The sequence below is a fragment of the Triticum dicoccoides genome, chromosome 7B (genome assembly GCF_002162155.2).
Source record: "Triticum dicoccoides isolate Atlit2015 ecotype Zavitan chromosome 7B, WEW_v2.0, whole genome shotgun sequence".
Classification (NCBI taxonomy): domain Eukaryota; kingdom Viridiplantae; phylum Streptophyta; class Magnoliopsida; order Poales; family Poaceae; genus Triticum; species Triticum dicoccoides.
This window is the reverse complement of record NC_041393.1, coordinates 83,388,109-83,406,243: the sequence shown is the minus strand read 5'-3', so window position 1 is coordinate 83,406,243 and position 18,135 is coordinate 83,388,109. Positions and strand designations below refer to the sequence as shown.

At 44.9% G+C, this 18,135-nt stretch overlaps 1 protein-coding gene across 1 annotated transcript; it reads left to right on the top strand.

Annotated features, from left to right (window-relative positions):
• The first annotated feature begins 13,468 nt into the window (after positions 1-13,468).
• LOC119340668 lies at positions 13,469-16,387 on the top strand. Its single transcript, XM_037612591.1, has 3 exons — positions 13,469-13,660; positions 15,561-15,721; positions 15,815-16,387. Exons 1-3 carry the CDS (start codon positions 13,571-13,573, stop codon positions 15,972-15,974), a joined length of 411 nt encoding a protein of 136 aa, XP_037468488.1. The 5' UTR covers positions 13,469-13,570; the 3' UTR covers positions 15,975-16,387.
• The last annotated feature ends 1,748 nt before the right edge of the window (positions 16,388-18,135 follow it).

Genomic DNA, 18,135 nt, shown 5'->3' with positions numbered 1-18,135 from the left:
GGTCATAGCATTTGCCGAGGAAACTGAGAGGAATCCCAGTTAGAGATGATGATAACACGTAGTGCTTGTGCGTGCTCTCAAGAACTTGAGCATTTCCACAATCATCAAGATTCCACCAATATCCGTGTCAAGGATTCTGGCAACACAACTTGCTACCATGATGAATGGTGATGGAGGATGCAGATGCAAAGGAAGATAACACCTTCTCAGATTTCACCCTTGACGGGGCCAAGGAAATAAAATCTGGATGATCGACCGAGAGACATTTAGCACTCCGCTTCTAATGTTCTCCTTGATGTGCTAGCGTATCCCATTCATTGAAATGGTTTGGTATCTAGAACATCAAGTAAAGGTCGGACTTCGGGAACACAAAAATCCATAGGGGCAACTAGGGGGTAAATCCTACGAAATCCCTATGGGGAGGTGGCCAACTTCCTCAATCAAGATATTATAATAACAGGTCTTCCGGCTGGGTGTGTTGGCCACGACATCCACTTACCGGTTATCGAGGGACCAATATTATAGTTCTTGGAGAATGTTCCAACCATCATATCTGCCTGAGATTCAGATCTGGTTGGTGTCAGGATATCCCAGACTCATCGAGTCTTAGGAAGAAAAATGAAAGTTTGCAACACAAATCGACGAGATGACGTTGCGGGATTCTCGGGAGATGAACTACGATAGCAAGCTCCAAAACATGAGCTGGTTCTGCTACAAACATGTGAACACGTTGTCCCAGACAAGCATGACCACGTGGTAGTCTTATAATAAAACACTACCGAGTTCAGGAGGGGGAACCATCAACGAGGGTATCGAAGTTCTTTCATAAGTCCGGATTAGCTCTTATGAAGGAGCTCCTTCTCCTTGAACAAATCAATCAGTGGCTTGGTGTGCTAGGGATACATATAGATTGGAGGTTGCAAGTCTTCAAACCACAGCATTCTTCGCACGTGTGCATGACTAATTTGGAATGATTCCAAAGAAAGCAACATTGACTTTCTCGAATCCACGGCGGCAACTTGCATCAGATGCACATGAATTAAAGGAAGTCACTACCTTCATCCAAACATATGCTTCATGAGCTAGCATGAACAAATGCTTTCAAAAGTTTCCAACACTAGCTTAATGTTCAGCAAAATTATGGAGAAGACAAGGATGTTGTCAATGGGCACAACAACTATTCATCTGGGTTTCCTTTTAAAAGGAATTCCATAGTTAAGTGAACAAGTGATAGCATTGGTCAGACCCAAAAGATATAATGGTGTATGCTCGAGGGATCAACCACGAATAAGACAACATTACGAGCATCGTTGGTACTGATTTGATTTGACGATAGCCCACACTCAAATCAAAGGATTGATAAGACAATAGGTCCAGCAACTGATCACAAGGACCAATCGATGAAGATATCATCTTTCTTCAACACACACTACACAAGAATATCCCTTTGGAACGAACTAAGTCAGGCAAGCTTTTATCTTCCAACCCTCCAAGTTGTCGTTTAGCTTAACCAACTAGCTCAGGGATATCTAACACCGATTCTTGGAGAGAAGGTGGTTCACAAGAAACCAACTTGATCACGAACTCAACATAGCGGTCAGGTGACAACCCGGTAACACCTCCAAGAAGATATTTGGAAAGTCACGAACCACCGGTATGTTACTAAGCTCGAGAACAATCTTGCTTTTGAGGGCAAGACGATATGATCAAATGAGTGAGGACTTGACAAGATCCTAACTCATCAATCGAAGGGTGCACCGAAATAAGGACTAGGTAGCACGATCAGTCTTAGAAGGATGATTCGAAAACCAACATACTAAGAATGAAATTATTATCCTTTAACTACCAAGCAACAGAGTTGCTAGCAGTATTGATTTCACACATCACAATTCATTTGTCGGTATTCCGGTTACATCAACACGAGGGCCGAGGAATGAACAGTGATGGCAAGAAGTATCACTGTACCAAGAGTTCATGGGATGGTGTGCAATTCCTATAACAATCTCGATATAAAATATGTAATACTTCAAGGTAGAGCAGAACCAAAAGCTGGATTGGCATTTGATCTGCGGAATACAACTACTTTGACCCAATCCTAGATATGGAAGAGGTACTGGAGTTTGTTTCTCCTAGTCATTCCGGAATAGAATGGCTTGACAGACCACAAGAGTCATAGGCATCGATGAACGAACGCACGCATACTCTTGACTATCAATTGATAGACGAGGGTCAGAATGCAACTAAAGAGAACAACTCAAAGGAACATATAACTTTCTGAGTTGTGGATGCATAGATTAGTATGTCGAACCAAGTTCAACATATTTCTTCCGGATAACCCATGCAGAAAGGTAGAACTGGCAGAGTCACGATTTATGAATGGAGAACTCCTCAAGAGTACTCTAATTGTGATTTTTTTTTTGATCCAATAAACATCTGCCATAAGTAGTTCATGGTATTTGGAAGAAGAAGATACCACGGACTTCAAGGACTATCGCAAAGGCTACTAATATCCTAAAGGCACTAGCAATTACTATCAACATGAAGTAGGTAGAGTGAATCTCGGGTTCAAGAACCCAGGAATAGAATACCTACTACTAAGTAGCATCACGGGATGCTTTCGAGAATGATGGCCAGAATCATCACACTGGGAACACAAATCATGGCTAAATTACTAGATGATCCCCTAAGACACCTAGGGTCATAATAATATCTCCAACATATATGTCAAGGTAACGGAGTACCTCAATTCACTGATTAGTGTGGTTAATCTGGCCCATGGGAACATCGGAAACAGAAGGAAGGGATTTGCAAATGCATTGGACTATTTGGAAACCTGGGATGACTCGGACAGCATAACGGCTATAATTGCTCAAAAAGATTTGAGACAATCACAAAAATGGTGGCATAACCACTCAGAAGCACAATATCAAGGTTCCGAGATCAACAATTAACATACGGAAGTAGTAGGAACTGAACTGAGACTTAAATCCAACAATCTTATAAGTCTACTGATTAGTACCACGTGATCCTAATAGAAAGAAGAGATAGCCTAGTTCTTAATCCCCGCAGGAAAGATAAGATAATTCAGATCAGAAGGGCATGAGGTATAAGGAGTAAAAAGAGCCTTACGTTCCATCCCACAATCAATTCCCTTATATAACTAAAGAATTTTCTAGACTCAACTTCGACCAGTTTGGCTTGGTAATCCTACAGGCAGTCAAGCTCTGATACCAACGCTGTCAGGACCCCGACTCAATGCCACATCGATCTAGCATGTAACACCTCATATCACTTTGCGGCCTCACGCACGGTATCCCCATGGGTGTCGCATTACCTTTGCCCGGGACCGTTTGCGCCTTTTGGCACACGTATATGACAGTGTCGCTAGCATCCATATGATAAGGAGCCCGGGCTGACATGGCTAGTCGTAAACCCAAAGTGGCACAGACTTATAGGGACAGGCATCCATGACCCAGCCTCGAACGTGTCGGTCATCAGCGAGTGAATCCAGGCTGTAGCACTGGGCTAGCAGGACTCCGGTGAACCGGGCTGTAGCGGGCTAACAGGACTCCGGTATTCACCGCGTGACATTTCCCCGAAGGGACAGACACAGGAACGAAGAAGGACACATGCCGGCCAGCCTAAGTGTTCCGGAGCAGTAGCAAGCTACCATGGCTCGGTGGAAACACTAGGAGACATTTCCCCGTAAGAGAGGCTACTAAAGATAAACAACTAGATGGTCAGATCCCACACATACCAAGCATTTCAATAACATACACACAATATGCTCGATATGTGCAAATACAACATGGCATCACAACATGACTCTATGACTCAAGTAATCTATTCAATAGGCTCCGAGGAGCGAGATATTACAAACATGGGTCTCATGACCCAACATTCAGAGCATACAAATCAAGCACAAGCGGAAGCTATCATGTCTGAGTACAGACATCTATAAATGAAAAAGGCTGAGAAGCCTGACTATCTACCAGATCCTGCCGAGGGCACAAGATCGTAGCTGAGGTAACAAGCTAAACGTCGAAGTCCACGTGGAACTACTAGTGAGACTGAAGTCTCTCTGCAAAAACATAAAATAGGCAAACGTGAGTACAAATGTACCCAGCAAGACTTACATCAGAACTATCTACATATGCATCGTTATCAACAAAGGGGATGGTGGGGTTTAACTGCAGCAAGCCAGCTTTGACTCGGTGGCTATCCTAAACTACGACTGCAATGTAACTCTTTGAGGTGGCGCACACGAGTCCACATATTCACCATATCAATACACCACTATGGAACCGCTCCCGTCTCCCTACGAGAACGCCATCCATAGCACTCACGCTTATCTTGCGTATTTTAGAGTATCCACTTTCACTTGTCTATGAACTGATATAAGCAACCCAGAAGTCCTTTTCCGCGGACACGGCTATTCGAATAGATGATGTTAACCCTGCAGGGGTGTACTTCTTCATACATGTTTCCACCACTTAGCGTCTGCACACGACATGTGCTCGGCAGACTTCAAGCGAAAGCCGACGTGGGTGTAGACCACGACCTACCTAAACACTCAAGTCTCTAGTCCAGGTTTATCGCCTATTCGGGTTCCATCCATGAGGAGATCCGGCCGGAGTTTCGCTCACAGCCCCAAACGATGTGAACAGGGTTCCCGAGATACCAAACGGGCATCCGGTACACCGTGCCACGTACCTACCGCATCACAGCCCGCCCCTACGGTCAGCGCTGTCCACGGCCTCCAGTAAGCTACAAACACCAGAAACTACTTGCAACTCCTGGACAGAGGACTAGGGTGAATAAGAAGTCGAGCGGGGTCATATTTCAGGGCCCAATGTATGGTAGTAGTTGAATCATGGATCACAAACATAGAACTCAGTTCCTGAGGACGGCTGCAATGAGACAACCCACCATGTACTCCTACATGGCCTCTCACCGCTACCTTTACCAAATCGTGTTCACACACTTAGCTCACACACAGTAGGACATGTTCACACGCCTCTGATTCATCCCCGATGAATCAGACCTGACTCAACTCTAAGCAGTAGCAGGCATGACAAACAAGCATGAATGAGTAGGCACAACAGGGCTCAAACAATTCCTACTCATACTAGTGGGTTTCATCTATTTACTGTGGAATGACAGGTCATGCAAAGGATAAAGGGGTTCAGCTACCGCAGCAAGTAACAGATGAATCGTTGTTGTCCTAATGCAGTAAAAGAGAGCAGGAGCGAGAGAGTAGGATTGTATCGGAATGAACAAGGGGGTTTTGCTTGCCTGGCACTTCTGAAGATAACATTGAGTCTTCATCAGTGTCAACGATCACATCATCGGTACACGTCTATCGGGAGGGGACAATTACCGGCAAATACAGAAAAACACGATCAATGCAATGCACAATATGGTGCATGATCATGACATGGCAAAATGAATGTGTTTTGGGCTAATGCAACTAAAACCAGATTAAATGAAGTTGGTTTGAATCCAAGATTCAATTTCAAACTCCATATGTGGATATTTAAATGCCCTTTATATGATTTGTGCTAAACAGCACCTATAAGTTGTTCTAACATGCATGAAAATGGTACAGATGGATTCCTTGAATTTTTCTGATAATTTTTCATATATAAATTATTTAATTTGGAGTTACGGTTAATTTTCTATGATTTTTAGAAGTTTTGGTTATTATCTGAAATTTATAAATCATTTTTGATTTATTTTAATTCCAGAAACAAATACTGCGTCAGCATGACGTATTAGTGACGTCAGCAGGTCAACGTGGCTGGTCCAGGTCAAACCTGGCCAGTGGGTCCCATCCGTCAGTGACTAACCTAACTAATCTAATTTAGTTAGTGGCCTGGGGCCCATTGTCAGTGTCTATTAAACTAACTAATATTTAGTTAACACTAATCCTAGCCTAATTAGCCGGGCGGGCCCGCAGGTCAGTGAGAGAGAGGGGGGGGGTCAAACCGGGCAGTGGGGTCAACCCACGCCGGTCATCGGGTCAGCGGTCGCCGGCGTTTAGCCGCCGGCGAGTCCAGACGCGGCGGAGGGCTCGGAAACGAGCCACATGGCATCGTTTCGGCCGTGGTTTGTTGCATTCGAACGCGCGCAGTGGCGCGCATCTAGTGGTGGCGGTGACAGGTGCTGGGGTGGCCGGAGCTGCCGGCGGCGAGCTCCTTTGCGGCTGCCGGAGTTCGGGCAATCTCGGGGTCGGGGTTAGGGAGCACGGCAGGAGGAGCTGGGGCGTGCTACGGACTCCTGAGATCACGGTGAGCACGACAGTGGCCTCGGATACGAGCTGGGGTGGCTGTGGCCACGGCCACGCCATGGCCGGCGGCGAGAGATTCTCGGGCAAAGTGGTGGGGCTAGCTAGAGAGGGAGGTGGGGCACGGGAAGAGGGGGAATCAGCACAGGAGCTCACAGCGGGTGCAGTGGTGGCCTCGGCGAGCTCGGGGAGGCACCGGAGCCGACGAATTTGACGAAGACGGCCGGCGGGTCCGAGGTAGAAGACGACGTCGATGGCGGCGATGCGGCACGTCCGGGGCCTCGTGGCTCGTTGAGGAGGTAGAGGGAGGACCCGCGGAGCTTCCTGGGGTGTCGGTGAGGCTAGGGGTGGCCGGTGGCCATGGGTACGGCGACGATGGCGGCGAGCTCCGCTCGGTGGTGTGCGCGGGAGGGAAGCAGAGGAGGGAACGGGGTCCAGGGGAAGAGAGGGAGGGCTGGACGGCTCCGGGCGGCTGCGTGGCGTCTCCACGCATGGATAGGCTCGAAGGGGGAGGCCTCCAGCGCGAAGCAGGAGGTGGCCGGCGCTCTTCGGGCGCGCGCCACGCCTCGCCTCTGCCTTCTGGCAGAGGAAGAAGAGGACAAGGGGGGGGGGAAGGTGGGCTGGGCCGCGCTGGTGGGGGAGCTGGGCCGGCTGGTGGCTGCACGGTAGGCGCCAGGTAGGCTCTGTTCTTTTTATTTTTTTTTCTAATTATTTCAGTTTTCTATTTTGCAGGTTTGTTTTGAATTTGGTTTTGAAACCAATTCAATTTATTTTGCTTCTGACAATATTTTTAGGAGCTAAAAGAATTAAAACAATGCTCCACAAAATATTTCAGAATTATTGGACCTATATTTATTTAATAGTAGATATAAATCCAATTCAAATAATTATTGATTTAATTCAAATGCCCAAATTAAATGTTTCTGAGACACCAAAAATATTGGTTTGGATTTTACCTCTTGCCAATATTTCCAGAGGATAACAGGAACATTTTCTTGGACACATTTGAGAAGATTTAATTGTTGGTTATTTTTAGAGGTTTCTGAGGCTTTTGAAAATTCCTCAATTCAAATTTCATTTGAATTTAAACATGATGCAGCAAGAGGTCTAGCCTAGTGCATTACCAGAGGCTAGGGATGTGACAGATTCCCAACACCCTTGAGCCTGTCCCTCTCTTTAGCCATCCTATGGCATCTGCCGTGCACCCACCACGACAATCATATTTTTATTCTCATGTTTAATTTAAGAATTAGTTTGGGATCTCATAGTTTAGTAAAAATGATAGCATAAACGAAAAGAATGTAATAGATTTCATTACGAACATCTCAACTAATGTCCATTAGATAAACCCAAAACTTTGTTTTCAAGCCCACTACACCATTTTTCATGTCCCAACATGCAGAACATCTCAACTAACACCCGAAAAATTTGATTCTAATATGTTATAAGCTCTACAAAGGCATAAATTATAAGGTAATACGTTTTGAACACCAACTCACCATTTTTAAAATCATTTTTCTAACCAACCGACCATTTTTGTCACACCAAACATTTTATGTGACACTACGAACTGTCCAAAAAAATGACATGCATAGTGATGCCCAAATGTGTCGCCGAAAATCAGGCTAGAACCTCGCCAAAGTTGGCTAGGGCGCTGCCCCAGGAGGAAAACACATTGTGACTGTGGACTGTCACTGAAAATGGTTTTAAGCGACGGTTCATGTTTTGTCACCAGGATTTTTGTCATCGAATAGAGCAAAATTTGTAGTGAAATCCTCAATACTCTAATCCTACTAACACTCAGCAGAACGTGATTACCTTAAGCTTGTTACCCCATAGGTTTGGTAAATCATAGACATGAATGAAACCCATTCGTTCAATGACTAACAGAGGAACCATGGACGTCCATATCGATCCTTATGATTACACGAATGCCATTCGAGTGAACCTTTGGTTATCATGTGATGCTTACTTTGCTTCATGGTACTTTACAAAACTCGGGGAGCATCGGTATCCTCCCGAGTCATCATAGGCTCGCTATACTGTTATCCTCGTTACCAGTTTTGTTCTCTTTTCTTGTTGAAGTGTTCCAGCATCCCCGTGATGTAGTCACCTGTGTCTGGCCAGACGATGATGGATGCCATCACACCGAGAGGGCGCTAAGAATATCTCTCCATCGTCAGAGGAGAAAATCCCACTCTCGAGCTATCTAGTCCCTTGTCAAACTTTTTGATGAACCCGTAAGTTGTCGTTATGATCGTCGTGTTACAGATGGCATTTGAGAAACCCCAAAGTCCACTGTACGATAGGAAGTGACTACGATACTCTCATGGTCTGAGGAACTAAAAACACATTCTAACACTCTTTGTTATAACAATTGATTTCAGCTGATATTATCTCAAAGTATAATAAACAAGATTGGGTCGATTCAATATGATCATTCTTCTAACATCATACTCTCAATGTTGTCTTAGGACTATCGTTACTCTTAACAATATCCTCAGATCCGGAAAACATGATCAACAACAACACTTGAGCCAGTCCTAGAGGCAAGACCGGGAACCTATACTTAACTATTTTATCATTCCACACGTGCATATGAGTTTTTCACTGAATCACATATTCCATTATCATAGCAGTTATAACATACAATATAAACTATTAATTATGAAAATGAAAATATAATAATACCATATTATTGCCTCTAGGACATATTTCCAACATATCGGTACACTTGACGATATCATAAGATCTGAAAAAAATAATCATCAACAACAATAGCTAGTCTTAGAAGCAAGACTAGGAACCTATTATTTACTACTCCCTAATATGAGTTTCACACGTCAAAAACATGATCAACAACAACATTTGAGTATTTATCATTTCACACGTGCATATGAGTTTTCCACTAAATTACATATTCCAGAATCATAGCAGTTATAGCATGAAATATAAACTCTTAATTATGAAAATGGAAATACAATAATACAACATTATTTCCTCTAGGGCATATTTCAACAAAAAATGTATTTCTTTCTTTTTTCTTTGAAGAGAGGCACAAATTTGCTTCTAGGAAACACTACTAGGGAAAAGCCTATACACAGAATCTTACCAGCAGCGCTCCTCAAAATACCACGCTACTGCTATTTAGCAGCAGCGCGTGTTATCAAAACGCGCTGCTGACAGGAAAATAGCAGTAGCGCGTCCACCACAAACCGCGCTACTGCTATAATTGCCATGACCTCGCCCCCCCCCCCCGCTAGTTATAGCAGTAGCGCACTACACTGAACAGCGCTACTGCTATAGAAGTTAGCAGCAGCGCGCTTCTAGGAAAACCGCTACTGCTAAGATCAGCCCACAAGTTTAGTCCCACTCGCTCCGTGAACAGGGTATTTACCACCTTAAATATGTTATTTCTGAAACTACCACAACCAGTTGGTCTTCACTGAACTCTATGTGTAAAATTTGTGGCCGCAATATGAGTCCTCTCCGGTTCCTACCGGAGAGGACTCATATTGACAATTCAGATTGTACACAAAAAGATCATTATATTGATGGCCAATGTATTTTTGCATGGACGTACTTTTTGTATAGTTACACTTAGCAGTAGCGGTTTATACGCAAAGCGCTACTGCTATTCAGATTAGCTGTGGCGCGTTTTGGCAAACGCGCTACAACTATCCCTACCTTATCCCCACGCGCAGGACCGGCCCTCACTCACACTCTCACTCTCGCCCGCGTAACCGTCGTCGTGCGTCTCCGCCGCCGCCGCCTTCGTCCGTCTACCGCCAAGGTACTCCCCTCCTTCCATCCCTCCTCCCTCCTCCTCGCACATCCTCCCTCCGCTTGCGGCCGCCCCTCCCTCCTCCGCCGCCCTCCTCCCTCCGCCTGCGGCCACCCCTCCTCCCTCCTTCGCCGGCAGCCCTCCTCCCACCGCCCTCGACCTCGCCTCCCCTAACTACCTCTCCATTGCCCCCACCCCCTGCCACTAGTTAGTACTAGATTTAGTAGTAGTAGATGTTAATTTAGGGTTCATAGCTAGTACTAGATGTTGCTTAGTTAGTACTAGATTTTTAGTAGTAGTAGATGTTAATTACTAGTTAACTAGGGCAGTATGATTAATAGTAGTTGTAGTTGAACTACTTTAGTTGTAGTTGAACTAGTTTAGTAAGTAAATTAATAAACTAGTTGAACTAGTTGAATTAATAGAACTAATGTATTTTTAGTAAGATAATTAATATAACTAGTTGAACTACTTTATTTTTAGAAAGAACTAGTTTTTTTTCTATTTATAGTAAGTTTATATTTAGTAAGAACTAGTTGAATTAATAAAACTAGTTGAACATGTCATATTTGTTGTTATTTTTTAGTTTAAGCAATTATTCGGGATGTATTAGTGATAACTTATATGGTTTCAGGTGACCACCGTTGTCCCCGTCACCGACCCCCTCCGACATCCCCGCCGTCGTCCCAGTCACCGACCCCCTCCGACATCGAGGTGAGACCAGCCAAATATCCTTGTATATCTTGTGTTGTTGCTCAAATAGGATATGTGGTTGCCCAAGTGGCCGTTCATGTTCAGTTTACATCTCCGAGTGACCTATGTTTTGCCGGAGTGTTGATTAATTTCTGTTCCGGCAAATTTCAGGCGCTCGATATGTCCTTTTTTAGCAAAGGTCATGCCGGAATTTTTCGTGAATTCTGGCATGACTTGTGCTAGAATATGTACAAGTTTAATCTTTGAATTATGAACGTAGGAAATGTCGTACTCGGACAACGACAGTCTCCCGGGGGAGTGTAGCTGGTGCCACGACGATCGAGGTATGTGCGACAGGTTCATTCAGCTGGACGAAGATCGGTGCTTCAGCATTAAGCTTGAGGAGACCTTTGATTGTGAAACGGTACGCAACAACGACAAGTATTTTTTTCGTAATTAAGCATGACTTCAACTATTTCAACGTCTAATTTTCATATTTTATAATTCGACTAGCTTATCCCATGCCATGCAAGACGCTATGTCTTGGAGAGGATGGGTTTTAAAGACCATGAAAATTTCGAAACAAAGAAAATACACCTAAGGACCCATCATGATATGGATTTTGAAGTAAATCTGTGCAATGCTCAGAGCGTAACCCATTTTGGTTGCCAAAATTGGGAAGCACTTTGCAAAATGTATGGTTTTTATGAGGGTATGATTGTCACCATGGATCTTGGTGATCCTGACATCGAGCAAGACAATATGGACATTTGGGTCCTTGTTGATACGCTTCCGATTGTACCGCTATGTGAGTTTCTCAAACATAGTTATTAACTAATTTATATTGTTTATTTCAAAATAGTTGATAGCTTATTTCCATTGACAGCTTATTTTGATTCTTCAAAGACTGTGCGGAAGATGGTAGATAAAACCCACTACACCGATGGCACCGAATTAACGTATAAGGAGAAAAATCATCTGATCGCATTTTGTACTCTTCTTGAGAATTACAATAACTATTATCGAACTTCTCCAAATTATGGTAAATACGTGCCACTAGTGCATGTGTTGAACCACGGTAACTTCTCTGGAGATACCCTGGTAAGATTTTTTACTATTAAGACATCCATGCATCTTTTGCATACTTCTAAAACTAGTACATCATTGCTAACTACGAAGTTGTTATTATGTTTTTCAACAGAAACTCCGGATGGATTGTGTGCCTCATCTGATGTCTCTGCATGGTCGCCTCTCAGTTCTGAACATACTGCCAGGTAAATCTACGGAGCTCATCTGTGCATATCAGATTTCTAAAACCCGTGAACACATGTTCATCAAAGAATTGAAAAAATGTATGGACATTCGCAAGGAGGTTCTTGGAAGTAACATTCAGCGAAATTCAAGAATTGGAGACAGGCTAATCTCCATTCTCCATAATGGAGAGTCAGGGGCTATCTTGTTTTTTGCTATTTTACCTTAGAAAATGTAGTAGGTCTTAATCGAATGTAATAGGTCCTATGAGGTACAATATGTTTATTATGTGGTAATGTGTTAGAGTTGATAATGGGAATTCTTGTGGTTACGACTAGTGACCAATTTGCTATGTGATGTCATTGATGAAAACGATGATCTTGAGGAGGTGTTATATGACAATGATGTATTATGATGATAAGTTGTTAATGATATGATGATGATGATGATATTATTATATTATTGGATGAAAGAATCGTGGATTAGTTTCAAGTGGATGGACATCCACTTGAAACTAGTCCACGGTTCTTTCACCCCGTGATGTAATAACTCATTATAATGTAAAAACAATCTCTAAATTCCTGTTGTATGAAAACTTGTGTAAAGGTGTATGAATACAACATGAAATAAAATACTAAATAATAGTAATAGCGCGGGAAAGGAGAAGCGCCACTACTAATTACCAGTAGCGCTGTTCTGAAGAAGCGCTACTACTAAGTCAATTTAGCAGTAGCCTGGATCCAGGCGCGCTATTGCTAAGCATTAGCTGTAGCGCCTTATCAGTAGCGCTCCTGCCCGCGCTACTGATAGGCCTAAAACCCGCGCTGCTGCTAGGCTTTTTCCTAATAGTGAAAGTAAAAAAGTGTATTTTTGCTTCGAGGAGAGGCAGATATTTGCCTCCCGTGGAGGGACAAGTTTGCTTCCATGAGAGGCACAACTATGCCAGAACCATGCTTCCAATTCAATTCCGTCTGATTTTTCTTTGTTTTATCATGAAAAAGGCCATCAAAACCTATTAACATGGCAATTAGTCTCAAAGATCTTCACGCGATAAATCCAACAGTGAAAACGGTTCAAAATTTGGACGCACGGTTTAAGAGATAAAAATGTTTTGAATAAACGAATCAACGAAAAAAGGAAAAACATCCAGGTTGCGACAAGTGACTCGCTGCATGTGCATTGTTTGTCGCAACCTTGAAAGATGGAGTGATCTTTACAAGTACTTTTTTTGTGAGAAAAGCAAGAAGTATTCCTTGGATAGTGATTTTGGTATTTCGGGCTTCTTTTGTGGTGTGGGCCTTAAAACACTCGGGACGACGTTCTTTCGTCCGTCGTTGTTGTCGTTTGTTGGTTGGTGTGAAGCAGGCCCAAGATGCCGGGCGGCCAGCCCATCCGAGTCCGTCCACCAAGAAGAGCTACAAAAGGCAGCGGCCCTCGGGTGCCACAATAAAGACGAGGCCCCGGATCGATCGAGGAAGCAAGCAACTGCACTCAAACCCTAACCGACGTCCCCTCCTCCTCCTCCGGATTCTTGCGGCGTGCGATGTGCCGGTGCCATGGCGCTGCGCTCTCCCTCCAGCACTTCGCGGCGGAATCTGGGACCCCGTTATTCGTCGCCGGCGGACTCTCTGCCTCCCACCTCTCAGGTACCTAATTCCGCTCTCGTTCGTTCGATCCACCTACTATGCCTGCAATTCGCTGCCCGACTGCCTTGTTCTGACTTTTATCACCAAATTAACCCCATCAAACGGGTTTTATGCTAGTAACAAATCAAATTATATGATGCGCCTTAGCCTTTTCCCCAGACAATAACAAAGATATTGGTTTGATGCAATTTCCTAATTCAGACCCTTGTTAGGAGAGGGTTTCTGTAATTTGACCCAATAATGGTGAATATTGCCACTGAAATGTGCACAATAAGTGCCGGATTCAAGTGGAGGCCTATCTTACAATAACAAAGATATTGTTTTGATGCAATTTCCTAGTTCAGCCCCTTGTTAGGAGAGGGCTTCTGTAATTTGACCCAATAATGGTGAATATTGCCACTGAAATGTGCACAATAAGTGCCGGATTCAAGTGGAGGCCTATCTTAGATTTTTGTGCTAAATTTGTTACTTTTTCTTGCTTGAAAAAGTGGTGATAATTACTCAGTGGTTGGGTTTGGCCCCTGGCTCAGGGTGGACACGGTCCGAGCCGGTCCGGTCCCTGTCCGAGCTGGCGTTTGGACCGGCCGCCGGCGGTCCGGTCCGGACCGGACCGAGCAACGTCGCGGTCCTGTTTTCAGGGACCGGACCGGCAATGGCCGAGCTCGGGCCGGACCGAGAGGACCGGCCAAGACATGGACAGAGCGCGCTCTGGAGCTCCGGCGACGGCTCATCGGAGAGATATCTTGCTAGAGGAAGCGCAGCTCATCGAAAAGATGTCTGGGAGCTTGAGAAGCATCAGAGAAAGCTACGTGACCAAGAAGAACACCGGAGGGAGCTCATCGGCGACGAATCTGACACGACGGCCAGTGGACAGAGATGAAAGGAACGATGGCTGATGCGGCTACGTAGGACCTCCCTCGTCGATTTTTTGGACGGAGATGATAGATCTCACGACGGAGGAACTCCTAGACATGATGGTTCGTCGCCGGAAGGCTGGTGGCCATGGTGTTATGCGGCGGTGCTCTGCTTGTGCGTTGGACGGCGGCGGCCGCGACACAGGTGCGTGGCCCTGTCATGCCTTGGCCGCCACGCACTCGCCAAGCCCCCGCCAAGCCCCCGCCAAGCCCCAGCCATGCCCCCAGCCACGCCCCCGCCCCGCTCTGGCCATGGCCCCGCCATGCCGCCGTCTGCTTCTTCGGTCCGCTCGGTCGGCCCGAGCTTTAACCGGACCGGACCGGCTGATTTTCGGTCTTGTTTTGAGGGACCGGACCGGCCGACTTTTTTGTCGGGCCAGGACCGAGCCAGCCCGGACCGAGCGGGCCACGAGCCGGTCCAAAAGACCGCTCGTGCCGTCCACCCTGACCCCTGGCCCTGCTCGCACATTGACTACACAGTGGATATGATGAACCCCTTCTATATGCACATAAATCTAAGATGAAAAAATTGGTACTTTTGCACTGTAGTTTGAAAATTTTGGTGCTTTTGCAGAGTAGAGTAGTTTTTACTGAAGCAATCTGTAGTGGTTGGGCTTGGCCCCTGGCCCCGCTAGCACATTGACTACACTGCTGATATGATGAAACATTGATTCCATGATATATGGGCATTTGATTTACTTGGAACGAAGAAGAGTATACCATCCTTATGTTTTATGTTCGCTTAGTGACTTTTTGTGGATTTTCTACTGTACTGTTGTTAAATCATTTCCAAAACCCACTAGTAACATAAATTTGGTAGCTGTAGACATATACTAGTGATCAATCTTTTGAAAGTTTGATAGTATGGATTCTAGAAGGACTATTTGCAGCCAGGCATGCTCTGTCGTTAGCATCTACTAACACTCAGGACTAGCTGCTTTAACTCATGTATCACTATCTCATAATTATCTAATTAATCTTACCAGGGTGGATCCAGCAATGGAGCCAGAGCTGATGTTGCTAGGAAGACAAAGGAGGAGACTGATCATTTGTTGGCAAAATTAGAAAAGGAGGGAGTGGAGATAGATGGCAAGATAACTAGTATTATTGGTGATGGGATAGGTAGAATCCAAGCTGATGCTGCGAGGTACTTAATTCTGAGGCACTACAACTTATTTGATTTGTTATAATCAAATGAAACGATCCTAGCATTAATGCATCATGCACATCCTTTTTATAGGGAGCACATGAATGAACCAAAATGGAAGAGGATTAGACGGCTGCTCGCTATTGCATCTGCTGCTGTTGGTTTCGTCGTGGGTGTGAAATATGAAATGAATAGGTACCAAAAGGAATTTGCCAAGAGTAGACGACCGATCTTTTGGCAGCTTAAAAACTAGGCTGCATCCTCCCTGCATTTCCCATAAGCCGCCTCTCTTATTAATTGGGGCTTCTAAACTAGTTATGGGATAATTAATTTAGAAGTCTCGACAAATTTAGTGGACGGTTTATTCATTAATCTCGAGAGAGGCAGCTTATTTTTAAGCGGCCCAAAACAACTGGTCCAAAGCTTGTGGGTGCACTCTGTTTATGGTATGTAAAACCAAGTAGACAATTTTGGCTAATTACTGTGGTTTTTGGCATGTATACTGTAACTCTTATTTGGTAACACCATGTTGTGTGGAGCAAGTGCTCTATTAAGTGCCCCTAGTTAGCTAATGTTTGGTAATTGAAGAAGGTGTGTGTGATGATTATCTGTGGACTGATGGTGATAATTTATGAATATGACAATCAGATGGTGGTTTAAGATTTGTGGCTTCACTTGCATAATTTGTTTATATTGGAATCATACATTGTCACTGTGTTGTTCGTATATTGGAATCGTTAATTATACTGGCTTTGCCCCATGGGCTCTTCCGGTCTTCATTTGTCACTCTTTTTTGTAAATGTTATTTTATTGGGCGCTGATAGGCGCCGGCGCGCCGGCCCAAAGTTTCGGCCGGTCGCGCCCCAGCCGCCCGATACGCGCGTCCCATACCACACGATTCACCCTCGCGCGCGTCTTTTTTCTTCGCGTCACTATCTCTGAAGCATGTGTTGCTCGTCGCCCCTCCCCCCGCCCCCTCCCTGGCCTCCGGCTTGAAGCTCCGTGGCGGCGCTCGTCGCCCCTCCCCTCCCTCCCTCCCCGGCCTCCGGCTTGAAGCTCCATGGCGGCGCTCGTCACCCCTCCCCTCGCCCCCTCCCTGGCCTCCGGCTTGAAGCTCCGTGGCGCCGCTCACCGGCTCACTGTCGGCTTCGCAGGTGCAGCTCGCCGGGGCGCTGATCGGCTGGATGGTTGCATAAAAAACGAAAGATAAGGGAGGTTCCAGCTTTGCTTGAGCCGCTTCCAGCAAAATCAAATGTTGATTGAAGCAAAAAACACAAATACAACAAGAAATCACCATAGACACAAAAAAAGGGCAAAAATCACCATCGAGACAAAAATACAGCAAAAATCACCTTGAGCATCGCCGTCGCCGTCTAGCACTATCTCACCTCCGCAGGGCCAGTCCTAAGATTTTGGGGGCCCGGGGCGAAACGACAAACTGAGGCCCCTAAATTTGAACATCAAAATGGTTTTTTTACTTTGAAAAGCTTCTCCTGGCATAAACTTTGTGCAAGTTTTAAGTTTTTTTTTGCTTGCACAACATTATATGCAAAATATGTAGCAGGAATCACTAACGTTTTCTATAAGAAAATTGTTTGGAAACTACCCTCCATTGATCTGTGAATCCATCTTCATTTGCTTACAACATTATCCTCTTGTTTTCTTACTTTATTATGGTCCTAATTAATCCAATAAAATTAACCACCAACTCTACAGTAAGATTTATGTATATGGCATACTATGTTTTCACATCTCGTTGATGACTTCTCAAAAATAAATTGCAAGTAATTTCACATCGCATGAACACACAATCACTATCTTTCATTAGGCAATTTAATTGTTCCAAAAGGTTGAAATAAAAAATCTATGAAACTTTGCTTGTCTTGAGAGTTTTATATACCTGGATGCAGCACATGTACATGTAGTAGAGTTCCCCTACGACCATACTGAGCCATCAAGCCATCTACTGATCCACAAGATCACATGCTCTCTCGTCAGACTCCGAGGACTGAATGTGATGCACAAGGCCACCAATCCTTTCACCATGTCCATGCGATGTCCAAGTTATCATCACGCCCCAGCTGTGGGCAACCACGAACACCTACTTCTGGCCGGGGTAGTTGATGAGCGCGACGAGATCGTCCAAGAACTACGGTGTGGTGTGCTGTTCCGCCCGGCCGGAGGGCGAATTGGAGTCACCGTAGCGACAACACGATACCTGACTGCAGCCGGCGGCATCTTGGAACGCAGCAGCAGCCGATGGATAATTAGGGAGATCATACAATTAATCATCGCGGTCACAGGCGGAGATCTCGGTTTGATGTTCTATATTCGCTGATCAATGGAGATCGCGGGATCAACAACTGTCGTTCGTGATATGCGCTCCTGCCCAAGCCAAGTAACGAACATAGAGC

Bases quoted from the DNA above. Each gene is read 5' to 3' on its own strand.
- LOC119340668 (XM_037612591.1), top strand. From the start codon at position 13,571: ATGGCGCTGCGCTCTCCCTCCAGCACTTCGCGGCGGAATCTGGGACCC. The intron at 13,661-15,560 runs GTACCTAATTCC...TAATCTTACCAG, and splicing joins CTCTGCCTCCCACCTCTCAG to GGTGGATCCAGCAATGGAGC. The intron at 15,722-15,814 runs GTACTTAATTCT...TCCTTTTTATAG, and splicing joins ATCCAAGCTGATGCTGCGAG to GGAGCACATGAATGAACCAA.